Source organism: Rhyacophila brunnea, unplaced genomic scaffold (genome assembly GCF_057557595.1).
Source record: "Rhyacophila brunnea isolate RB1 unplaced genomic scaffold, BYU_Rbru_1.0 scaffold_2, whole genome shotgun sequence".
In the NCBI taxonomy this organism is placed as follows: Eukaryota; Metazoa; Arthropoda; class Insecta; order Trichoptera; family Rhyacophilidae; genus Rhyacophila; species Rhyacophila brunnea.
In genome coordinates, this window is record NW_028232859.1 from 10,207,225 (window position 1) to 10,234,852 (window position 27,628).

Sequence of the window (27,628 nt, forward strand, 5' to 3'; positions counted from 1 at the left end):
TACAAAAAATAAAACACTTATATATTTTAGTGCTGTTTATATTTCACTCGTATAAAATACAACAGGATGACATCTTATAACATAATAGAAAGCACAAAAAGCTTTTACGAGTTTTCGGCGGCGTGCGCTGCTCTTAGGGCTTTTGTGAATGCTGCTTTCTTTTGGGTCACTCTGTTTTTGCGCTCAGCCAATGTCAACTTCTTCTTGTTCCACCTCTTTTGTCCTTCCTTCTTCTTCATATCCTTCTTGGTGTGAGTTGGGTCTGATCGGATGGTGGCATGGGCCTTCTTGTACATCTCCTCGATCTGAATAAAACAAAAAATAAACTGTTACTTATTTTCAAATATTTTATAATGTTATAATGGATGATTCACGAAATAATGTAAGAGATAAAACCTTGGCAAATAAATTGGATGCATCACCAAGATATTTTTTAAGGTTCCGTCACAGTTACTGTCGTCCACGTTCGACACTGTCAGTCCAGAGTAGACATCAACAGCAATTTAGCATGGACTTAAGTGTGCTCATAATTTAATTGAAAAAAGAAAACAGTTTCTATGAAGATTTTCAATAATAGAATCATCTCGATAAAATGTTTACTCACCGAATCTGAGATGACTCCAAGTCGGATGTATTTGCTGAATTGCCTCTTGAATGCTTCTTCGTCATCAGTCTCAAGGGCTTTCATGTAATCAGCTACATGTTGGCCGAAAATGTGCGCCCTGGAATGAAAAAAACACAAAAAAATAGGTAATGAACACAATCCAATCAATTTGACATTATATATGATATGAGTTGAAGGTGTGGGAAGGACCGGTTTGACTGATTCCCAAAGAGAAATCATTCTCACAACCAAATGCCATTACATTGTTGATATAGCTCCAATATATGCTGCCCAAGTGAGGCATTTGTTGACTACTTGGGGGATGAGAGGAGCACAATATTATTCTAATTTTTGTAGAGTAATTCTTAATCACCATCACAATTTTTCAGTACAATACTGGACATGTCCTTATTTTGTTCGAATTAATGGCACTGATGAAAAGCAATCAAATTATGAAAAAGTAACTTCTTTAGTAGACTTCTGTTAATAATTTGGCAAAGTCCATCAATAAGGTGTCATTTATACAATAAACAGGACATGAATTGTAGTGTCAGTTTAAGATGATTGGTGATAAATTAATAATTATTTGAAAAATAGTTAGTTACATGTATTGTTCACTAAGTACCCTGTCAATAAAATAGTAAACAAACCTGTGCACATCGGCATTGAAGCTCTTAGCTTCTGAGTCGTATCCAGGGAATCGCTTTGTGGAGTGGGGAATGTTCAAGCCGCCATCGGCAGCTCCCTTCATTGCTCCAAAGATACGAGCTCCGGTGGTGGTGCGGGCAAGACCTACGTCCAAATGGCATCTGTGAACATTAGTGTTCGATTCAAAACAAAAACAGGTATATATATCGATTACTTTCATAAATTTCTATAATTAAATAGCGAACTGGGTGGATATAATTCAATTACTAGGAATGTGCCAGTGATGCAAGCAGGCTATATCTCTGGAAAAATCAACCGTCCAATGGTAGATATTAAAAAATGTAAAAGGGGATCAAGAGTGCGTTTTATTAATGAGATTATTATGTTTTGTGGAAGTACATGACAACGGACGACCGCAAGACTGGAGGGAGAGATACAGCAAGAAGAGGCCTTCATTCAGCAGTTGATAAGAGTAATTCGAGATAATAAAGCAAAAAAAAAATGTTTGAATGATCAGCCTCACGTCATGGCTTTCTCCAATTTGTTTACTTTCACTTGAAATCAACGCTACAGGAAAAATTACATCAGCAAATCAATTACCATAGTGGTATGACAGTAAGAACATTTCTTCCTGTGTGCCAGAAATAAGTAGGGTCAATCTCTAAACATCTCAGGGTTTCCTGCACTTTCCTATTGGCCACATAAACATATTAAACCTTATTTACAAGAATCAATTATCAACATGGAAAGTTATGATGCTAACTATATATTTAATAGCTAATCATGGAGTTAGGTTCAAACAGGTAAATGAAAGATGATTGAAAGGAATAATATTTAATATTAACCTGAAGGCACCAGGTCCATCATCTACTCCTTCGACGTTGTACTCGGCTCCGGTGACCTCATCGGTTCCCTTATAGAGCGAAGCCAGTCCCAACTTGCCTAGAAGACGCCTGGCCATCAGAAGGCCTGTGCAGTATGAAGCGGCATAATTGGTCAAACCAACCTGGAGACAAAGTCAACATTTGAAAACATCGCATCGCAAGGCAGCAGTGAGGTATAAAGGTATGCACTACTACAACAACAAGACAAATTTGAGGAACGGACAGAACAAAATTCATGAATTATTCAAGAATGAAAATCTAACCTAAGAAATAAACCAGCATCAAGTATTTTCAAATTTTGTTTGCCGCTGGTTTCCTGTAAACCGACAAGAACAGTGTTTTATTTAGACCTGAATTTTATTTCAGTACTATACGACCTGAAGAGGTTGGATGGTCTTACACGCATTATTATATTATACAAAATATTGCGAAATTTACCAAATGTGGCTTATTTCACAATTCAAGGCGTCCCTCTAAAAAGGGTCTATATAAAGGTTGGTACTGATTTGAGTACAAACGTTTGTGTGGATTAAAATTGTTGTACACAACTTTCTTGTTCAACAAGTTCTTTGATGAAATCGAATAAATGGTGTTTGTGCATGTAAAAGCATACCCACACACAAATTTGACTTTGTATTGACAGAGAAAATTTGCTCAAGTCAGTACTGACCAAAAGACCTACAAAACAGTATACACATTGTGGGGAATTTTATTTTCATAATATTGCCACACTTAAATGCCTACTTTATATATGCCTATTTCATATGCGTTTTTCACCTCATGAAAATTTTCATTTTTGCATATGGACGCCTTCAATTATAGTTTCAAAGACAGCTTATTTCATGTCAGTTAATAGGAGCTCAGATTTGGGGTGATGTGACATAAAGTTTAGAGTTTAGTTTAGACTAAACCAAACCTAATATAATCTTAGTTTGTGATAATGGTGTATCAAAATGTATGACAATTTCAAATTTTCAATAAACGATTATTGGATCGAAAAGCCGATGCGCCGACAGAAAAAGGTATTTATTATAATTGTCTACATGGAATAAACTGTTTTCGTTTTTTTTTTTAATATATAAAAGCTCATGTCCACCTCTGCGGCACAATTACCAAGTTATTGGCTATTTCAGAGATGCAGGCTTTAGCCCCCTTTCTGAATAAACACATGTTTTCTTTTAATGGATCTCCACAACCTTGGATTGAAATAGAAGGGGTGCACTAAAAGCTTAAAAATAAATTATGGCTTGTTTTGGATTAAGTTTGAAATTACCGTCACTCCGTACTTGGGCAATTCATGGGAATAAGCGGCGCAGATGATCCTGTCTCCGTCGATGCGAGAGAACGCGACTTGACAGGTGATATCCTTGTTGGATAACCTCACAATCATACGGTACTTGGGGGTGTTGTATTTGTTCTTGTCCTGAACAGTTAACCGTTTGCGAGCATAGTAGTCGGTTTTACCTTCACGACGCCTTTTGAATTTAACTTGGTACCTCTTAAAGTATTGCTTGTTCTTCACGACTTTCACGAAACCCTGAAAGAATGGCACACATTAGATCACGCAAAACAACGCTACGTAGGATTTGTGGAACAATCTACGATCAGAGACACTTTAAAATCAATAATACAGCTAGAGTAGTTGACAGCGGACGACCAGAACCATAGAACATGACTCTGGGGTACGTTTGTCGACACTCTTGACCGTCTCATATGACGCGCATGTGTCATTAATTCATCATTTGTATATGTAATTTACACAATATAAAAGAACAATTCTAATTTCTATAAATTATATACAATGGACCAACTTATACAATAATATCACGTCACTTTTAACTGGCACAATCATCCTTAGAGAAACGAAAAATGAATGTGGTAAATGGAATACGTCAAATCAACAGCATGGAGGACCGACATTGCTGTAAAGTAATCGGCTACAATCTGAACCATCCACCATCCAATAAATATTATTCACTGAAAAATACACTGTGATAGTATCAAGCTATCGTTTGTAACGTAGATTGAACGAAAATACGTACCATTTTAACTATAAAATACGCAGTCTTGCGCGGACTTGCGTTGAACGTCAGATGTCCGCCCGGCGGAAATCTGAAAAGGCACGATGGTGAATTTGCATCAGTGTTGCTAGTATGATTGAAGAAATGTATCCATTGGAAAAATATGTATAGTGTTTACTTAAACATCGTGTATACATTTAATTATTTTAATTATATTGTGTGTAGAGTGAGTAGACTGTAAAGATTGAATAAATACAATCGATGTAACTTAATTTGGACACATTAGGACTAAGGAATATAACCCAATTAATCGTCTGCCTCAATAATGAATATGTCCCTAATGATTTATTTCTACTCAATATACAGGAGAATAATAAATTATAAAATAAAATATTAAGTGCCTAGGTACAATTTAATTTTGCAAAAATGCATCAAGACTTGATATTGTGCACTTATGCTTAAAATGTATTGTATGTATTAGATCGTAAAATGTTATTTGCGCGAAAAATCTCTAAAAAGTAAGGATTTTCGTATTATTCCACTGTTCAGCCCATAATATAGGTACCTTCTTCTGCAACATCTTGGTTACGCGAAGAAAGCGCTGTTGGCGATTAAATGGTAGTAATAGTTTATGATGGAAGTGCGGTTAACGTACGACTTATACGGTACTGCCTATTAACTTTAATGGGTGACATCCTTCTGCGGTCATCGACGATTATAACCAGAGCGTTGAAGCGGAGCTCTGAGCAGGAGCACGGAGCAGTGGAGCAATGGGGTTTTACCCGGAGCACCGAAAATTTTTAGTGCTCCACTCATGGCCCCCACATCCTGAAGCGAGCCCCTAGGCTAGGATCTTTGGCGGGCCCCCCTATCTACCGCTAAGGATAAAGGCAGTGTGATACTCCACAGTAGCGTTGTCCAAATGGTGTACGCGGTAAAATTAATGTGTGTATTTTGTTTTTTTTTGTATATACATCCATTGAATTAGGAAGTTGTCGAGTATCGATAAACAAATAAAAATTGTATCGTACAACCACATATTTTTAAACAATAACATTATTGACGGAAAATAGTTTAAAGCAATTGCTATTAAAGGAAATTTGTGATGTTTGTTTATCTCAGTTTTCTGGTCGAATTGCCTCGCCGGGCTCCCAGGCTAGAGCCCTGTCAGGCCCCCCCTTGTGGGGGCCATGGCTCCACTGCTCCGAATGTTTTTTATTATCATAAAATTTTCGTCTTAAAATACAATGAAAATATTTTATTTGAAATACGAGAACACTGCCGAGTGATTAATAACCTCACATTTTTAATAATGAAAAAGACGAATCATAAACCTTGTTTTAAAACTAGGTAAGTACTTATTTTTCAATTTTTGTACATATACCTAATACCTATTAACCCTTTGTACCCGGAGCGGAGCTGGAGCGGAGCAACTCAAAAAAGGGTCGCTCCAACCTCTGATTATAACAAAACATTGAGTAGTGCCCGCTGAATACAAATTGAAATAAATGCTTCAAAAATAGGTACCTACAGCATATTTATTGTAGATTTAAATTTACTGCTTACGTTGTTAATGATGAATAATTGGAATGGACATAAAATTTCATTATGCTTTTGCTTTTGTGATATCGCACAATGTCCTAGTTCTGCTCCCTCCACAATGGGACAAGCAAGGTGAATGTTGGCACCTTTGATGCGTGTAGATTGTAGAAACACCGACGCTGCGTCAAAGTACGGCAGACATTTGTCAGCTATGGGCCAAACAACACGCGTGTCACTCTACACAATGCTGACCGCGTACATTCGCCTTGCTTGGCCAAATGTTAAGAGGAGCATAACAGGTAGGGCAAGGATCGTGTAAAAGTATTTTTTTTATTTAATGGTATTAGTGTAATGGGTATGGGTGCCAGTAGTGGGGATTTTTTTTTATTAAAACAACGTCTATATATTTTTACCACGTTTTTATTAGCTCGTATTCTCGTTTGTCCAGTACAAGTTTTTTCTTGTTTGTCCAATATAAATCTTGCAATAGATTTTTAAGTAACTTCCCGACTAGCTAGACGTTTGAAACTTTTAAAATATAACAGAACACGATGACAATGCATTCTTTTAATACTTTTAACCATCTTTAAGCAGAATTGAATTCATTTTCAGTTAATTCTGTTTTGTATAGAAAGTTATTTCGGAAAAAAATCGTAAAAAGTAAAACACTATTATTGATTGCTAAGGGGGTCCTAGCAACTAAATTATTAATATATACGTGCGTTACTATGGAAATCAATATGAAATTTCAAAATGACATTTCATTATTCTATATTTTATTCAGTATTTCTATTAAGTACAAAAAAAGTATTTATTAATACATAGAGTTGTCAAGTTTATATGATTCAACAGAAATTTAAAAAACGTGGTACATAAAAAGTTCTGTTTATATTGTAATTATATTTATTTTATTACGTTATAGAAATGCCAACAGGTTCAGAGAATAAATAAGCTGACTGACTACCTACCTACCTAATATTGTACAAAATAATTTTAATACATATTTAGATAGATACAGGTTATTTAAAGATTTATTGGTATTGGGAATTACAGATTATAGGGTTTTCTCATCTTGTTTTACTTATATATAATTACAATGCACAATAAATACCTACAAAATTTATGCAAATCGATATAAATTCTATTGATAAAAATAAGGGACTGATTATTTTTTAAATTTGTTAATGCAGTGTACAAAATATAAAATAAAAACTAAAATGTATTATAATAAAGTAGATCTACAGCAGTTTTATGGCCACTTTTTCAAATGTACTAAAAATAAATAAATAATATAACAAAATATTCAGAAATATTTTATATATAAGACCACAACTTGAAGTTAGGCACCTATATACAGTGACGTCTCGTAGGGGTAGGTAGATAATAAACTCCTCAAAGGTGGCACATTATAAGAGGCGGCAAATAATGGCAGTAAACAGAATAATAGAACTTTTGATACCTAGTAGGTACCTATCTAGGTTTTGTGTAAAAGAGTTTCTTTCGTCTGCAGTGTTGACAAATGATGCATACTTCAATAATTATTGTCAGTACCAAATTTCTTTAATTGTGTTAACTGTCAAAATTCATGGTGGAAATGCACTGTATTAATAAATAGGTATATACCTACATATATATTATTATATATAAAAAAATTGTTACTAAACATTGTGTTTTATTTAATTATTGTGTGTTTAAAGTATTTCATAATATTAAATTTGTCCATTTAAGATTCGAAAAAAAAAATATTGGTACATAAGTAGATACTCTGTGGAAATAACGCTGTTAAAACAGTTTGAAGCTAAAATTGGTAAGGGGAGAAATTTTGATCATGATTAAGGGCGGTATCTTATCAAAAAACGGTACTGGATACCTACAAGTTAATAATATTATAATATTATACTATATTGAAATCTTCAACAAACCGACTGATAATCAATGACATTATTAATGGACGACGTACTCAATACAGTAGCTAGCAAGTAAATTCGCGCATTCGCATGCATAGGTAGACGTCACGCAATTTCCATTATGCGATATCACGCATCGGGAATTTATAGCAATATGATCTTTATTGTAATGGCGTTAGAGCAGTGTTTCTAATGTCAATGTTCATTTGAGCGAACCCGTTCGAACAGAACCATTCGGCAGACCCAAGAAAAAGCATCAGGAATTTATAGCAATATCACCTTTATTGTAATGGCGTTAGAACAGATTATGCCATTCGGCAGACCCGACAATAAAGTGAGTGTCATTTTCTTTTCTAGATGATTCGTCCATATTAATGTCATTGCTGATAATACAATGTAATGTAGGTATGTTGATAGAGATTCATGCTGATTTATACTAATTATGAATATTAATACATTTTTAACATTATTTATAATACATTATTAATTTTAGGCCATTTATTTTTGATAATAATATTAATAAAAGAGAACTTCATATTATTTAAAGCATTGTCACGGGCTGTCACTGTGTTGTTATCCAAATTTTAAATATAACAGAAAACACGACATTTCACATCTAAGAATATAATATAATTTTAAAAATACGAATTAGGAGCAGGATGTCATTTAAAAATAAATAATTAACATTATCGATGAACATTCTCTGAGAATTGATTTATCTAACGTAAAGATATGTAATGATTTATATAATATTACGAATAGAGTAATCTATTGAAGTTCTTTTCTATTGCTACTGAAGTAAAATCATATAATACCGGTTAAATGTATTAATTTAAGTTAATAGTAGTTAATGTAGAGTTGCCAACCGTCCTGGATTGTGTGGATTATACATAAATTAAAATCCTTTCAAGAATCCCGATTAAATTATATCCGGGATGCTCAATGTCCCGGTATTCTGGAGGAAACCACTGATCAGTAATTAACCTACTATTTTTCTATCAAGCGACTCTCAGCGCTCGTCCAGCGTGCGCGCGCAACTTACACGTATAACCGTGTGTGAAAATGTTCGTAGACAATGTCTTTTTTGGTTATACGTTTGAGTTGCGCGCGCCGCTCAACGCTCCGCCGGACGCGCCTACGCTGGACGAGCGCTCAAAGTGAACCGCGAATTCGTTACGGCTATTATTTCCGACTGCTCTTACGGGAAGCCTATTGTATCATTTTCTCTCGCTCGGCGTCGCTCTAACTACGTCATATTTTCTGTCAAAACTATAGAACATCGCGCTTACATGGTATGTTTATAGCAGAGCATTTACGGTGCCAGTCTTGAGTACTGTACATGGAACGCCCTCAATACACTTCGAACTAAAGTAGGGGGGGAAGGTACTTAAGACGGGGAATGGCCCGATGACCCGGCCCGTATTTGCGTCGAGTTGAAAAGCATCATACAAGCTGAAGTACACATGGTTGCCTTAGCCAACTTATGAAGTGACGCCTTGCAGCAGCTGAAGATTCCAACACCAAGGATATAATAATTGTTCAGATGACGTATTAACATATTTGGCTATAGTTTCGCAGACCGTAGTTTATTGATATCGGGAATAGGTAGAGCATTTTAATGTTTTTCGGTCATTATAACTACAACATGTTCCAAGTTCGAAGAACTTACTTTGCCGGAATAATATCTATTTTCCTACAATATTTTCAGATAGACAGATACCTAGCTAAATTATGTGGTTATGGTTAAGCGTAGAATATTATGAAAATAATAATTCCTGTCCCTGCCACATGACCCGTAATTGTTTCAATGTTTATGGCAACCCTAGTTGCAAGCAGGACTGTTAGAACCGCTAATTTTATTGAAGGTTTCGGTTCCTGTGCACAAATTCAAATGGGTTCCACCAATATTACTTACCTGTTTATACCCACATACCAGGTATAGGTATTTTAACTACGCGCGAATGTACATACCATATTACTTTTTTGGAATCGCTGACTATATAATGAGTGATTGGCGCACACAAATAATATAAAATTGGAATACCCGGAACCCCGTATCCCCTTAAATATATTATATTTAAGGGGGTTCTCAACACTCGGCATCAAAGGTCCCGGTTCCAAAATAATCGAAGCGTTCTCAGAGTTCCAAGGTTCGGTTCCGGTTCTATTTCCACCTCTGGTTACAAGGCAGGTTAATTTTTAATTTAATAATCTTCGATTGAGTATTTTTTTTTAAATTGTATATATCGATAGGCCGAGAGGGAATCAAAAAAAGCAATGATAATACCGCGATGATCAATTATTTTCATTAAACATATGAAATATTGCAAATTAGTTAAACCTAATAGATTTTTAAACATTTAAATTAAAATATTATTGACTACCTATCTATTTATCATAGGCTTACGAAAGAATTGACAATAATTTCATGATAATATTAATTAGGTAACACTTTCTATAATGACGTTTTCATGATATATTATTATTATTTATATTATTTATATTATTATTATTTATATTATTTATATTATGAACACAGGACTAAATAAATTTACTATTGTAAGCATAGATAACACTATCATTAACACCACAATAATTATAATCAAATAAAACATTACAATATTAAACAAATTGTCTCATTATTTTGGTTCAATTGGACCCAATTATTGGATAATAATACGCTTTTCTCCGGCTCTGTGTCTTCAATTCAAATTCATATATGTACCTACATCACACATGCCACCAAAAGTACCTATTATAGATTACATAAATATACGTATATTATAAAGAAATCTATTAGTAGTATAATACAAAACCGGCCATTGACAAACATTTTGTATTAAATTTCGTGAATAAAGAAAACCTTCTTCTATCGTTTTACTTTGTTTTATATACGTACTTAACGGGTTTCTATTGAGAATTGGGAGCTGATAAAATATTTACATGTAATTAGAATTTAGAATGACATAATTACGTAATTGTGACGATAATTAGTAAGCACTTCGTAATTACTTCGATTTGAAATCCTAATGCTCTTCGTCTGTTTTCGTAAATGTTAATAAAACTCCACGCATATCGAACACACACTGAATTACGGGGGTGAGAAATGTAGTGGCGGTGAAAGCAATAATTATAAGGGGCTGGTTTTAGTTTCGGAAACGTAGAAGACTTGATATAGAAGTCGCGCTGTACTTTATAACAGAGCTGTTTAAAGCCTTCAATTTTTTAATGGTTTGGTTCCGGTTATCCGTATAAGTATGTATATTTATTTTATTATGGATATTTTATATTAATGTCAAAACACAAAATGTAGGTGTCTATTGTTCACTATTTTTTCGAGATATTCGTACTACGTAGAGAATGTGGACATCATAATAATATTATGTAGTTATTCAACCATGCTAGTAAAAAAACTTTTTAAAGTGTATTATAATTAATAATAACATATTAATAAAGTTCAAAAAGTTGTGCAAAGTAGGATTGAAGTCTGGATTTGTAGATATTGTATATTCACCGTTTAAGACCTGTCAAAATAAATTCACAAAATGTCATTTTACGAGTAACGAGAGGTTTTGAATTTATTTTTCAGTTGAGTAAAATATAGTACTTTAAAATTACTTCTTCATCAATACTAAACGATCGTCGGTAGGTGCTATTTTGTAAAGATGATGGTTTTGGTGTCACGATATGCAAAGTGGAAAGATCCTTATCAATCTTTAGAGTAGATAGCCCGAATCCTCGGATTGCCTACATGTATACGTGTGCAATATGTGGACAGTATGTCTGTATTCAAACATACAACAGAGTCGGAGTAAAGCAATATTACTGTCAATTTACGGAGATGTGCGTACTTAGACGATCTCCGATGATAATGGCTAGCTGTCCAGAGGGATGCTAAGGCTTTGGGCATGGGTGAGGGTGTTCCAGAGCGGCGACCTGTCCGGCACTATGGCAGCAGCAATATTTGGAACTGCTGGCACAGGGGCCTGACGCTATCTGCCTCCCTCCAAGAAATAGCGGGCCGGCTGGCTGAGGAGACGACTTATCTGCAGCCTGTCTTCTCTGTCCGGGGTCATCAGCTCAGTCTGTAACGACATAAGTACCATAATAATGATTTGGTTACATAAATATCTTTTATACATATTCAATTATATACATATTATAGATATAAGTAAGATGTTGAAAATGGAACCACTAAACATGTTGTTCACATTAATCATCTTGTGATCCTTTAGTTTTAATATTGCTATGAAAAAATATAAATCATACAGATTGATAAAAAGTACATACTTAATCAAAATGTTCTGATGTTTTTCTAAATCATGAATTTTCAATATAAAATCATGTTGTAATATTGTGTAAGTACCAATATTCAGTCTTGCATAAATGTATAATAATTATTGGCAAGTATAATGTAGTCATGAAACATGAATAACATTTTGAATATTCCTGACACCGTCTATAAATCATCTTACAAACAATTCCATTCCATATTTGAGTGACTTTATAGTTTGTTTATTATTTTTCGACATCACCGGATGTCCGCATCCTAATTTTCAGCGTTGCCACGACAGCAAAATTTATATCTCCGTTTCCATAATTGCAGCTTTGTATCATAAACCGCGGGATATAGGTCTCCTCTTGCATACTCCGTTCCTCTGAAAACGACAACCGCAAAACGTTGCATCAAGTACCTGGCATTTTCAGAACACTTTGATCATGACAAGCAGAGTTTGTACATGGGAATATTGCGAGGGGGATGCAGTAGTCCCGCACACCCATTAATCTGTTGCTCTTCCATGTATACAACTTCCACATTGGACTGATGAGCGTGCAGAACATCCGTATCTCTTACATTATATTCCCATATTCGGAATGTCCCTGTAGTGAACAATAAAATTGGCCTGCCACTTCCTGCGACGTAGTTTTAGGGATTGCAATACCGAATGAATATATCAATACCGGTATTTCTTATTGAATACCGGTATTAATACAGATATTCGTCAAAACTTATTATAGAAAAAAATAAGTACCTACCTATCAATAAATATAACTATTAAAATCTATTTGAAACACTATTTTTTTTCTATCTACCTACATTTATTATGTTGACCTTTATAAATATGTATAGATGATAATATTTTAGAACTGTTAATTTTTACAAAATACTAGTCCCTATACTATACTATACTATACTATACTAGGGTACAGGAAAATCTCTCTGAAACACAACGTTTGTAGGATGTACTATCAACGTTGGCTCAATAGTTATAGAATAATTGGAGACATTTGCCACGAATGTCTTCTTTTTCGAAATATATTAATTCATCGCGACAATTCTATAAGTATATTTGAGGGATTTTGTTTTAGTATTATGTAACTTTTGTTGGTTTCAGTCAATATATTTGCGTTTTGGCAGCCTAAAATTTATACACTATATATTTATAGAACATAGTAGTAAATAATGAAAATATAACATTAATTCATTTTCAAAAACATAAACGTGTATGCTTTCTTAATACCGAAAAAACCGGTATTTTGGTATCGATAAATAGTTGAATACCGGTATTGCAATCCCTACGTAGTTTCTTGTATGTGTCGTGTCCTGCGACGCATAACAGTTAATCACAACACAACATGACTTAATAATAATATATAATGGTTTTAATTAAATATGAAAAAACCTGAGTTATTTCTGGTTCTGATCTTTCTTCTAGCACAGTGGCAAGGTCCAAGGATGGTCTATCACGACCCGCTTTCAAGATACTAGGAGAACGATTATTTTTTGCTGCACCAAGCCTCACCAAAGACAACCCAGCACTGGTCATCCCACAATTTCTCCGTCTCGCCCTTTCTCTAAAGAGAAAAAAAATAATATATTGAATGACAATAATTGAAAAGAAACATGAATACAATAAGTATAAAAATTAAGGTCATACAATTAAATGATATTTCACCCCCCCCACTTTATGGTGTTGCCTTTCAGTAACAAACTTTATTATTCTTTATATTTATTGTGTAAATGAAATTTTATTTAAAAATTGCAGTTTTCTGTAGTGGATAAAGTGTGATAACAAAATAGTTATAGTTTTTATTCATATGTGCCATTGCTAATTGCTTATATTAATAGAAATGATTAAATGTGATCGATTATAAAAGTAATACATTATATACATTAAAGAGTTCCCTTCACGCATTAAGACATTTAAGAGGTAATGGAACAGTCTATGTATACTGAAAATATTCTTTCTAAGAGCAGTGACATCCATACGTAAAGTGTCGTCCTTAGAAAGGCTGAGAATGCCATACCGTTTCATTTTTAATCTCAAACTGTATGCAAATTAATTGTTAACTACCACCAAGGTCCACTATCTTCAGGCCTCGGCACGAAACTGATTTTCGTTCGTAGTGATAGTTATTGCGTATACTTCGAATACAATATAGTAAACTGTTTGTAGAAATTGATGGTTATTTCATATATAAAAATAGTAATACATACGTTAATTATTAATATGAATTTAGTGCCGCGTAGGTAATCCAATCTCGAGCCAAAGTTACAATTTGACGATCCCGGGATTGGCATTTTTGTCTATAGTTAATATTAAATTTTTATATAATTATACAAATAACGTTGAATAAAGTCAGTCAAACATGTCTAGTAGGTATAATTTATATCTACTATTTAAGTCATTTATTGTTATTGTGTTCGTTCAATCTTGGACAAACATAGGTTTAATATTGTAGATAGTAGGAGTAAATAATATTTTAATATAAATAATAATGAAAGTAAAACAGTTTATTGATTTATATTAAAATAATATATATATATTGTTTTCAAAATAATTACAATACGTATTACGAGTATAATAATAAAATCGGTGTCTGTACTTATGTAAGCGCGTTAGAAGTTATACTTTTTTGGCGTAACAAAAACAAAACTTGTGATAAAGTAGATTCTTTGACTAGCTCTTAATTATCTTGTTAAATTACACACTCAAGAAAAAGGACCGCTTATTGGAACGCCGTTGGTTTATTTCTATACACTTTAACCAATATAACTAACTTACGTTTAATCATTTGCTTACGTAAGGAATTGCAAATGGCCGACAATAACAAATTCGCTGCCTATGCAACGGAACAATTCTAAATTATAATATAATACTGTATAATCGTCACGATTGCAGTATCATATTGTGGCGTAAAGGTAGTGCGTTCGGCTGATAGCCGAACAAAAATAAATTATGTGTTACATGTCACAAACCAAAAATACACTCTGATCTGATTTCACAAACGCACCAAAAGAAATATAACTTCAAAAATGGCAAATTTCAAGGGGACCACCATGTTGTGACTAGTGAATCCAATCCCGAGCCAAAATCTTGATCCCGGGATTACGAGATTACGATTTGACGATCCCGGGATTGGCATTTTTTTCAATAGTTAATATAAAATTTCTATATACAAATAACGTTGATAAAATCAGTCAAAATAATATTTAGTAAGTATAATTTATACTATTTAAGACATTTATTGTTAATATTGTGTACGTCCGATCTTGGAAATACATATGTTTAATGGAGCAACTAATATTGTAATATGTATAAATAATAATGTGAAAGTAAAACAGTTTTATTTATTTATGAAAAGATAACAAAGAAAAGTTCAATTAAAAAAAATAAAACAAATGCATTAAAAAACATGATGGAATCACTTTGTTAAAAGTGCGAAGGATTGTTTTTTCCAATCTTTCTCATTTGTATTAATTTATGTGAAAAAATAAAATGAATTGGCAGCACATGGGTAATAAATCAAACTTCATTCAAACTCAGTTTATTTCTAATGTATTTGTATGTTATTAAAAGTATTTTTTCTATTATATTTTCTTTTTTATTTTATTTTCCATAAAAATTGATAAAAAAATTCAATCCCGAAACTTTCGGGATTATGTTTACCAATCCCGGGATTCATAGGTATCGAAAGTAGTTCGGGATCCTGGGATTGGAAACCCTAGTTGTGACTAAACCTGTAGACCATTTATATAGATATTTGTGAGAAAATTTTATGAATCCCTACCTACAGTCAGTTATATTATAATCAACAAATCTCGCGGGTTTGTGTGTATTTTCATTGACAAATACTGTTTTGCATGCTCATTACTCATATAATATTATACCTGCAATACCAATTGAATATGATTGATAAAAAAATCAATCCCGAAAGTTTCGGGATTATGTTTACTAATACCGGGATTCATATGTATCGAAAATTGTCCGGGATCCCGGGATTGGATTCCCTAGATTGCCGCGGCCTGACCATTAATAGGTAGCTTTACGTGCCTGCCTACGTATTTTATAATTTATTTTTGGCTATCGGGGGACATGCTCGTCGAAGGTCAAAATTGAGTTTTTATTGTATTTTCAAACCATGATCCTGGACACTCCTTAAATGTTGTAGATAATCTATTTATATAATTTTGAAGCCTTGTTATCCTTTATAGTTATTTTAAACATTCGATGACTGCATAAAGTATTTTTGTTACATAAAATAGTATTCTTTTAAACCTCTCGCTCTAATGTTTTAGAATATAGTCATATTTCGGTACATAACTGTGCAGTGGTATTAAGATTTTTTACATTTATTAATTTTTAAACGCATTTATAAAACCATTAGTATAATTTATTACGAGATAATTTTTGTAAAATATTCACGATAAAAAATTATATTGATAATCTCTGTGATCCCAAATTTGACAGGAATTAGGCATTTTATTATTCAAAAAATCGGCAAGATTAACACATTTGAAGATGATTCTAAAGATACTTATTATAAGCTATGTCTTTGACCATTTAAGTGTGATAAACATCTTATGAATAATGATTGCTTTATAATAATTATTGACCTAAGAATAAGGTAGTGTTTTTTTGAAATACGCCATTTCTGTTGTCATTCCCCAGTGGTTAAGCTACAACATACGGCCGTAGCCATAAATTGACAAACTATAATTAAAGTACGGAGTAAAATGATATTAACGCGCGTATTTGAACATGTGCCGTTTAAAAAAAAATAAAAAATAAATCGGTTAGGTACATGTTCAAATACGCGCGTTAACATAATTTTACTTGCTACTTTAATTATAGTTTGTCAATGTATGGCTACGGCCGTATGTTGTAGCTTAACCACTGGGAAATGACAAAAAAAAATGGCGTATTTCAAAAAAACACTACCTTATTCTTAGGTCAATAATTATTATAAAGCAATCATTATTCATAAAATGTTTATCACACTTGAATGGTAAAAGACATAGCTTATAATAAGTATCTTTAGAATCATCTTCAAATGTGTTAATCTTGCCGATTTTTTGAATAATAAAATGCCTAATTCTTGTCAAATTTGGGATCACAGAGATTATCAATATAATTTTTTATCGTGAATATTTTACAAAAATTATCTCGTAATAAATTATACTAATGGTTTTATAAATGCGTTTAAAAATTAATAAATGTAAAAAATCTTAACACCACTACACAGTTATGTACCGAAATATGACTATATTCTGAAACATTAGAGCGAGAGGTTTAAAAGAATACTATTTTATGTAATAAAAATACTTCATGCAGTCATCAAATGTTTAAAATAACTATAAAGGATAATAAGGCTTCAAAATTATATAAATAGATTATCTACAACGTTTAAGGAGTGTCCAGGATCATGGTTTGAAAATACAATAAAAACTCAATTTTGACCTTCGACGAGCATGTCCCCCGATAGCCAAAAATAAATTATAAAATACGTAGGCAGGCACGTAAAGCTACTCAATTTCGACCAACGACGAGCACGTGGGCCGTTAAACAGACAAGTGAAACAAACATATTTAAACAAACTACATACATACACATAATCTACTGAGGATTAGAGCATTTCTCTCGCAAACAACGGTGTTTTAAGGACTTGAGACGAGGACGGACTTCTGAGACTCTGATAGGTTTGGAGACTCCCTTGTGACAAATTTTGCCTCTGTGATAAACCGTCATTGGGTATTGCAATAGAAAAGGTTTCCAGGATTTATGGATCCATTGTTTTAAACTAAGATCTTGCCACTTTCCAACGAAGGTCGTAATAAAAGGTTGTAATATCCGTATTTGTTCTTTAATTCCCCCCCCCCCCCTTTATAATGTGCTACCCCTAAGCTACGTATGACTAGTCTACTACCACGGGACGTCACTGAAAACAGCCATAAATAAATCTAAAAACAATTCTAATACAGATGATAAATGTTAATAGTTTAGTGTGGTCACAATACCGAAACTAGATTCGATATAAATAAAAAGGATTTCAAATTTATAAATAATAAAAATCGTGCCGCTAAACCCGAAATAAATTCTTAACTCCCTACATTTAAATGACAAAAATAACAATAAAACAATGATTAATACACTTAGTGATAAGACGAACGCACATATTTTTATAATTAAGTTTACATATTTTGAATATTTATATATTATCTTTTTGCGGCTTAGATTGATAAGTTTGATTGGTAAATTAAATTAAAACAATTAAAAATATATTTTTAGTAAAACGTATTAAATTACATATTTCTTATTTAGTCGCTAGATGCCTAAAGTAAATCAACAGCAGTACTGCAGTTCGCCTTAATATATGACTACGTAATCTACTTAGATTGATCACTGGGCGATTTGGTAAAATAAACCATGTTATGTACCAACACAATATTTGGAATTGTACATATAAGACGGAATGAACTTTTAGTATGTTATATGATATATATGTATATAATATAATTATTATAACGTTGTAGACGATATAACAGTGAAGAACCGATTCCCTAAATTAGAGTATTCTGCTAATGCTCTGCCACAGTCAGATGTGAAAGCGATGATGTTGAAAGGCTCATCATGAGCGGAAACATTGAGGGTTGATGCGGAAGAAGGCCCCCCCCCTACTCGATGGTTCGACCAAGTGAAGGACGCTACGGTCCTTTCAATACCTTCATCTCTTCACAGGGTTCAATGGGCATATATAACGAGGATATTTAAAAGGAGTCATGATTTTGTTATACATATATCTTTTTATACTTTCTCTTTATTAATTCACGTGACTCTATCAGGCGTGCAAACAGCAAAATGGTTTCAGGCGGGGGTCCATTTAAAAAAAATATCCATAATATTGTTTAATTATATTTAAAGTGGCGGGTGATGGTGGGGTTAAGAAAATCTAGCCGGTCCTACAGACTGTGCCGCCTACTACTCATCGCTTCTTTTTCAGGTCCATTCTCCATATCCATACACTTTGAATCTAACGATAACATGGCCTGCATGTATAACTAAGGGTGTTCACATATGAGTTATTGCGAGCTGTCGCATCTGCAAGTGGTTATCGAATGCGTGTGGCATAACGGTCATAATAATAAAATTATTAGGATCATGTCCGTTTATGTCGTTCGCGCTGCCTTGTCTTTCAGACATGTCGCATCGGAATATTAAAGCAAACATTGGATGGCACAGATAGTTGTACCAATGCCGAGAGGAGTTGAACCAAACCGTTCGACAGCCAAATCATAGAATGTCTTGATGAAAAATAATAATAATATTACATTTATCTAAAAAAAAAAATGTATTTTGAACATCCCCTGCAGAGCGCGCCTGCTATTTGTTGTACATGTATGTTTGTACTGTATAATATTTTTTATCAAACAATCTCAGTATAATTAATACCTAAGACCATTATATAATATATTCACTCCTATTATTTTGCTGTAAATGATTCGAAACTTATTCCGTAAAATAAACAATTTTATTTATAGCTCCCTCAGCAGTTTTAATAAGGCGAACATAATTTGGGAATACCTACAACAAACAAACGGCGCACGGGCAATATGTTTTCCCGTGTGGCTGGCAAAAACACCTAAACTTTCGCACTAAATTTTCATCAGATTCTCCCAACAAAACAACACCGCGCGAGCACAGCGCGTGTAAACACAAATCTTCAAAAGTGATATTATTTTTATTTGAGACAATTACACGACATTTTGCTGAGATAAATAATGTTTTTATTGTTTTTTATCAACGCAAATGCCTAATATATATTATTAAGTTTGATAAAATATATATACTCGTATTTGTTTTTAAGCTTCAATAATTTATAAGAATACCTACTGTCTTAAATCGATACAATGAGAAGACATAAATATTTTAAATACATTTAAATTTATTATTGTTATTTGGTAGCTACCTTACCTGGGACCATGGCCCCCACATACTGAAGCGGGCCCCCCAGGCTAGGATCCTTTCCGGCCCCCCTACCTATCGCTAAGGTTAAAGGCAGTCTGACGCTCTACAGTAGCGCTTTCCAAATGGTGTTTGAGGTCAAATAAAATTCAGTGTATTTTTTAGCGATTTTTTAACACATCTAATTATGGAGTTGTCGAGTATCAACACACATCAACCAAAAATTGCATCGCACAATCATATATTTTTAAAAGGTAATAACCTTGAAGTAAAATAGCGCCGCATGCGACTTTTTTACTATTATAGCAAATTTAAGATGTGTGTTGATCTCATTTATCTGGGCCCCTAGGCTAGAGCCCTGTCAGCTCCTGCCTTATGGGGGCCATGCCTAGGACCGTCACGACAGCATAGATACTTTTTTTGATGGCGACAGTGACGTCCCTGGACAAAATGCCGCCCCATTTTTTATACAGTATTTTTTTACAATCCTTTCGATAATCCAATATCTAAGAAATGTGTTATATGGATACATTACTAACAAAATATATACCTACCCACTAAAACATACAACATTAAATTAAAAATAAGATGGTGATAATTCCTACATGTCATTTTGAAATACATTAATTTACTCTGTCTTGAGGAATTAAGGACGATGCATCTCACTTTTCTTTTTCACAGAACTTGGCAAAACTTGTAATGATATTATTTTTAGCCTGAGGTTGCAAAGGTTTATGCACTATTAAATCAATATAATGACAGCGTGACACTTCGAGACACATTAAAATTGTTGACATCTTTAGTTTTGAAGGCCAACGCAACTTCCATGCGGACTGGTAGAATGTAATTTATTCGTAAATCTGCACATGTCGGGTCTGGTCACCAAGGACGTCGAAGGGCATTGGAAGTAAACTAGATATTGGGAACCCAATAAAAAATACATTCACATTAAACCTTTTATGTTAATTTATACATTTTGTTTCCAACCAGTGAGCTGAATTTGTTAATAGAAAGATATTTACGTTATTACTAAGTTTGGTAGCTATTTCTATATATACCAAATGATTCTCCTCGATTTGCCGCCCTTCGAGTACCTGCCGCCTCCAAGCGACGCTCAATCTGCCTACCCCCACGAGACGTCACTGGATGGCGATACTGATTTTGCGTTTTTTTTCGAGAAATAAATCCCCTGCGGACAAGCATCATTTCACACCGAGACCAGTGGGTCTATCTATACTTATCGACCACTAAAGTGATAAAGTGATAAATATTATCAAACTTAGGGTAGGTTTGTATCAAAGTATTAACACTTATTGTAACAATAATAATTACAATACGATGTTTGCAATTGTTGCAATAAGTGCTAAATTTTAACAGCAGCAAGGTAGGTGTTGTATAGCATTTAGTACCAAGTCACGGAGAGTTGATGTGGCTGTATAGAAGCATCCTCAATATTCCTTGGACTGACCGGGTGACAAATGTTGAAGATCTCAATCGAAAAAAGACAGATAAGTTCTGCGTAGTATCAAAAAAGGAAACCACAGTACCTCGGCCATATTATGAGAGGACAAAAGTACAGCATTCCCCGACTTGTCATTCAAAGATAGATTCAGAGGACGACGCCGCATTTCGTGGCTTAATAATCTCTCAATAATTGGTACGAATGCAGCTCTACTGAACTGTTTCGGGTAGCAGATGACAAAGCTAAGATCGCTTTGATGGTGGCTGACCTCCGCTAGAGGATGGCACAATAAGAAGATGACTATAATTTCTCGGACTGCCTACTATAATTTGGTGAAAAATGGCAACATTGTAAACGGGAATGCGCTACTTCATTTGCGGCCGTCAAAGCGAGTGGTCCTCTTCTCTGTTACTTAATTAACTTGCAACTCGTTACACGCTCTCTTGCGTCCGATTAATATAATATTAAAATTAACAACTGCATTGTTAGTTTAAATTAAGATTATAAATTGGGTAAATGCAAAGCCTGTGTCTTGATGTAAATATATTATTTATTATAAAAAAAAATACTCTGAAGCTATGAGATGCTGGTATCGGGGGGATGAAGAAGAATACTTTGTAGTCCCCGATGTTATTAATATATTATGTTCTGAAGGTTGCGGATGTGTGCGTGATATGGAGTGTTTCGGGACGTGATGAATAACACACAGAGATTGTATTTTCATGGTTTTATATCGTAGGATAAATTTAGTATAAACACGGCACAGGGTAAACGACTGTCACATTTATATTGGTTGATTTAAGTAGATTGAATTTAGAATTTAGAAAGGATACGCAGACGAGCGGTCTATCAATGACCACAGACAACAACATGACAGTTTGTAGAGTTATACGAAACCTCTACACTGGTATGCCCTGAGTTGGCACAAGACTCGCGAGCGACGTGGATTCGTGGTGTGCCCTACCAAAGAGCGAACATGGATAAGTAGAGTAAACCATTGTTTTAATTCTAGCTAGAGAAACATATGAAACAATTATAAGGCCAGTGGTCACTTATGGCTGTGAGACTTGGTGCTCAACTCAAATCGAGGAAAACAAATTAGCTGTCTTCGAGCGCAAAATACTCAGAAAAATCTTTGGACCCACGTTGGAAAATGGGAACTACAGAATAAAAATGAACCACGAGTTGGAAGAGCTGATTGAACAGCAAACGATCATAAGATACTGTAAGTCCCAAAGACTACGATGGGCGGGACATGTGGAGAGAATGCCTGAAGTTAGAGCGCCAAGGATCATGACGAAGTGGCTACCCCAACGGAAGAGACCCAGAGGCCGTCCAAGAAGGAGATGGGCTCACGCCGTAGTAGTGGACTGGCTTCATATAGGAAGACCCGGTAACTGGAGAAGTGTGGCGAGAGACCGGAGTGAGTGGAGAGCGGTTGTGGAGGAGGCCAAATCCCACCCCGGGATGTAGCGCCGTGGAAGAAGAAGAAGAAGAAGAGAAACATAGAAAGAAATGTAATAATTGCACACCCGCGATTTAATCATATAGTCATGATTTCAGACCTTTTTACCTAGGTACTCGTGGAAATTCTGAGTACTGTACTGATTCTAAACTAAACTACTCCTTCCGGTTGTCGGTCAATATGCTAGTAAGCATTTCCGACAAATAGGGGTCGGTCTCATTACTTCCGCCAGCTTAATATGTTTTCACGGAAACATTTTTGCTCTTTCCATTATTTAGATGAAAATTTCACGAAATCTCTCTCTCTGTTTGGTCAGCTAGAATCATTGTATTACTGAGCAAATAAGTAAGGAAAAAGGTAGGTAATAAAAAAATCTATGAAAGTTTGACTGAAATATTAGCCAAGTACAATATTAGATATATTTCACATCATAAGTATAATATTAGAACTTATACTTTTTAAAAATCTTGTTTCGCATTATTGGCATGGAAGTATACTGCACAAATATCAGTTGAATCTATCGATATTTTTCTCAATTTGTATGTCATTGTTTAAGGAATGTGATACCTTTCAAATGTCCCAGATGTGACGCGAATTGTAACCATTAGCGAGGGGTGCAAGATTAGTCAATGCGCTCCCCAAAGACATACACATTTTCGGTGACGTGTTATGTATTTTGTATTCGAAATTTTATTTTTCTGTATAAAATTGTACTTAAGTATGTTTTTATTTTTATTTATTATTATTTTATATATTCTCTACTTCTCTCCTGTGAGGGTAATATTTGTTATAATGTAAATCTCATGTTGTGCACGTCTTGGATTTAGATTTGTCATGTCCACAATGTATTGTTTTCATAAATAAATAAATCTTTGCATTCCGCAGTCTGTGTATCTGGAGGACCAGTTGAGTTCTTTACTTCCACATGGCGCGTTCTTGCGCGCGCAAAGCGCGTGAGTAGCAAAAATGCTTACACTCAGTATTCAACATGGAAACCGAGGAAACTGTGGCTTGCGTACCGCCAATGGTCATAATAGATGATCTAAAGCAGCGGTCACCATTTTTTTTTTGAAAAGGGTCAACATGTAAATATTTTAGGGCATTCGGTCCAAAAATCTAGGATATTTATGTATCTACCGAGCCTACTTAAATAACAAGTAAAAAATACACTGTCACCCTTGAACAAACTGTTATTTTGATAATAATAATACGTAAATTTAATTGAAATACAGCTCTAGGTACTGAGAGTTACTATAACTATATAATTAACTATACTTCATTGTTAGAGCACCTACATTTTTCTAATTAAAGTTATTCACTTACCTAGAATTTTTTTTTTGTTCTTCCGAATCACCAGGTTTACAAAATATTTCTACGAGCTCTTCCCAGCTTGTGCGTTTTATATTTCTATTAGAATAATCAGAAGATTCCATGTCCCATATAGCCTTCCTTTATTTCCATTTCATCAATAAATAATTCTGTATCGAAGTATTCACGCTCCATTTTGAAAAAAATTATGTATATTTTAAAACAAGCCGACAAATCACTTCCGCGCACGTTGGCGATCGCGTTGTTACTGGGCGCAATAATTGGGGGCATAGTACCTCGACTCGCGTACAACACGTGCGAGGTCGAGAGTCTGGCGTCTGCCCGGCGTATTCTGCGAGAGAGTCGTCACGCGCGAGCGCTTGTGGACAGCTGAATTCGGTCACATGTACCTGGAGAACGCGCGATTTGTCACTCGCGTGTAAAAACGCGCCATCTGGACAGGCTCTTAGCTGGCCGACATCCATCATCCATATCGGCCTTCGGCGTTTTCGGTGAAGTTCTGGTCACCATAAAAACTGCAGAACTCTTTGGAAACATAAAGAGCCTGTCTTTTAACGTTACTTTCTTTCAGAACGGAGATGTGCAGACTCTTTGCTGTCCATGAAATACTAAGAATACGCATATGATGCTAGTATAATATTATATAGACGGCAATTCCGTAAAGTTTCTATAAACAATTATTTACAGCCGCCTTCTTTATGTAGGTACACGCGATTTTTGTAACTGTTTACCTTAACCTGGAACCTGGGATCGGATATAGTCAGTTGAAAAAACATGGACTTACATACTTACATAATTTTATATGCTGTAAATCTGTACCTGGAGTTAGGCGACACATACAACAAAATAATATCATTGGTATTATTAACATCCAAGTTTATGAACAAATTTTTCAACTATATTTTATGGATTTTTATAGAACAGCAGTGATATCCGACATCAACCATTTAAACGTAAACATCAATGGTATACATACCAATCGACTACAGATAGAATTTTATTGAAAAAAGACCCCCACAAAACACCCACGGTGGCCGCGCGGCTTAAGCGTTGGACTATCACGCCGTGGGTCCCAGTTTCGAATCCTGGGTCTGGCAAGTACACATATTGTTTTTCAATTTGTGTGTGAGTCAGGGCATGGACATAATAGGTTGAGCAAGTGGCTCTGACATCCATTTCTCGTAAGGGGGGACATGCTCAGAGTACGTCAAAATGGAGCTTTTATGCTATTTTCAAAGCATGATCCTGGACATTACTTAAACGTTGTAGATAATCTATTTACATAATTTTGAAGCCTTATTATCCTTTATATTTATTTTAAACATTTGATGACTGCATAAAGTATTTTTATTACATAAAATAGTATTATTTTAAACCTCTCGCTCTATTTTTTTTAGAATATAGTCATATTTCAGTACGTCCATGTGAAGTGGTGTTAAGATTTTTTATATTTATTAATTTTTAAAAGCATTTATAAAACTATTAGTAAAATTTATGTCGACATTATTATAGTGAAATATTTACAATATAAAATTATATTCATAATCTCTGTGATCTCAAATTTGACAAGAATTAGGCATTTTATTATTCAAAAAATGGGCAAGATTTACACATTTAAAGATATTTTTAAAGATACTGATTATAAGCTATGTCTTTGCCCATTCAAACGTGATAAACATTCTACGAATAATGTTTGCTTTATAATAATTATTGACCTAAGAATAAGGTAGTATTTTTTTGAAATACGTCATTTCTATTGGCATTTCCCAGTTGCTAAGCTAAAACATACGGTCGAAGCCATAAATTGACAAAAGATAAATGAAGTAGGGAGTAAGATCATAGTAACGCGCGTGTTTGAACATGTACCGTTTAATTTTTTTTCCGGTTAGGTACATGTTCAAACACGCGCGTTAACATGATATTACTCACACTACATAATATATTTTCATTCGGTTTACTTAATTTCTCATAAGTACATTAGACGTTTCAGTATATTTAACGATTGAAATAATAAATATCAATATGTAATTTGCAGCTCAATTACTAAAACAAAATAATATGTCTCTTAATTCTGAAAATATTGCCGACCACTGAAAAAATGATAAATCAGCATGTTTGACTGTTGATTTATAATTTATATTTATTTATGACACGTTACAGTAACTATATAAATAAAATTCCTTGGTAAATGTAATCACCTGCTAGGGCAAGATATTACGAGTATATTAAAATTTTTCAGAAATGGAACCCCGATTTGTTTGCATTAGCGTCGTTTCCATTTCTTATTCTGCCACTGTTCCCCAGGGCCTAGGGACACTTTCGGTTGAAATTCTGGGAGCATTTAATGCATGTAAATTTTTCCGCAAAATTCTAACATGTTTTCCGGGTAAATAAATATCGAAAACCGCCGAGTGGAAAATGAAATTTTGTGGATCTAAGCGCCTGTATGGGTGAGCTGGGAGACCGAGAAAATTCCAAACACTTTTTAACTGATTTTAGTAGCTATGCGTATGTTTCTATGGCAAAAGTGCGTAGGCGTTATCACTGTTACCATAAAAAATGCTAAAAAGGCTAGTTTTTTTGGAAGGCATTATTTTTAACTTTATGTAAGTTTAAGTTTTTAAAGAACTTAGGCTATTTTTGGCAGGGCCTGAAATGCGCAAAGAAAGTTGATAAACATTTTAATGAAGAAATTAATTTATATATTTAATTTCATGGTTTTTATGGTGATATTTTGAGGTCGAATAGTAAACAATAGTCATTTTTGAATAAGGGGATCGTGGGATCAAATCCCGGGTATGAGCGAAAATTCACATGTGTATTTTGATGCAGACTGTTGTCTAATAATATTTTTATAACGTTTTATAACATTAGGACAAGACGCTAAAACACCATTGTCAGCCATTTTGATACTAATGCCAGTTGAAACAAAACGGAACTTAGTGCCAATTTTAAAACTAATCACGCTCTCTCTTACACCCATAGCCATCTTTGAATATCCATAGAAGTTCTAATATTTTTTTTGGTACTTAGACATGTATTTAGGATATTGGCGATGGCACATAGAATATTTCTGTATACTCACTTTTTTTTCTCGATTTTCGGGCACTTAGTGCCAATTTTTATTTCATGTATATTATGTTATGTAAATGGAGTAACGACCATTCTCGTATTTTTGTTGATGTTAAGAGATATTTTATAGATGCGATATTTCCGCGTTCGTTACACTTGGTAGATGGGTGGGTCATGTAGCAAGAATGGACAGTGTCCAACCGCCGAGGGGAATCCTGGATAACAGACTGGCAGGCGTGGACTCCGGTGATTGGATGGTGTCAACAAAGATACTAGAGCGGCCGATGCAAATACTAGGATGACACTGGCCCAGGATATGATTTGAGTTGCCCCATCTCCACCCGCCATGTATATGCAGCCGCGGTTTGTGCACGGCCGCCTTCCATCACACTATAAACATGTCAGAATGAAAAGATTTTAGTGCCATACTTCTTTGTCCCGAAGCGATG

The 27,628-nt window shown here is 34.3% G+C and overlaps 2 protein-coding genes across 2 annotated transcripts in view; both read right to left on the minus strand.

Annotated features, from left to right (window-relative positions):
- Positions 1 to 4,258, minus strand: RpL5 (ribosomal protein L5). Its single transcript, XM_085946738.1, has 6 exons — positions 4,179 to 4,258; positions 3,410 to 3,673; positions 2,098 to 2,258; positions 1,255 to 1,413; positions 605 to 722; positions 1 to 305 (listed from the first exon to the last, which is right to left on the minus strand). Exons 1-6 carry the CDS (start codon positions 4,179 to 4,181, stop codon positions 105 to 107), a joined length of 906 nt encoding a protein of 301 aa, XP_085802864.1. The 5' UTR covers positions 4,182 to 4,258; the 3' UTR covers positions 1 to 104.
- A 7,270-nt stretch (positions 4,259 to 11,528) lies between these two features.
- LOC147071840 (uncharacterized) overlaps positions 11,529 to 27,628 on the minus strand; it is an 83,068-nt gene continuing 66,968 nt past the window's right edge. Inside the window, exons 4-5 of the mRNA XM_085947583.1 lie at positions 13,291 to 13,462; positions 11,529 to 11,691 (exon numbers count right to left, since the gene is read on the minus strand). Coding sequence (XP_085803709.1) covers positions 11,599 to 11,691; positions 13,291 to 13,462 — 265 coding nt within the window. The 3' untranslated portion in view covers positions 11,529 to 11,598. The remainder of the gene's footprint in view (positions 11,692 to 13,290; positions 13,463 to 27,628) is intronic.

Excerpts from the sequence above, each read along its gene's own strand:
- RpL5 (XM_085946738.1), bottom strand. Across the intron at positions 1,414-2,097 it reads GATGGACCTGGTGCCTTCAG|ATGCCATTTGGACGTAGGTC; the intron begins GTTAATATTAAA and ends TAATGTTCACAG. Across the intron at positions 306-604 it reads TTGGAGTCATCTCAGATTCG|ATCGAGGAGATGTACAAGAA; the intron begins GTGAGTAAACAT and ends TGTTTTATTCAG.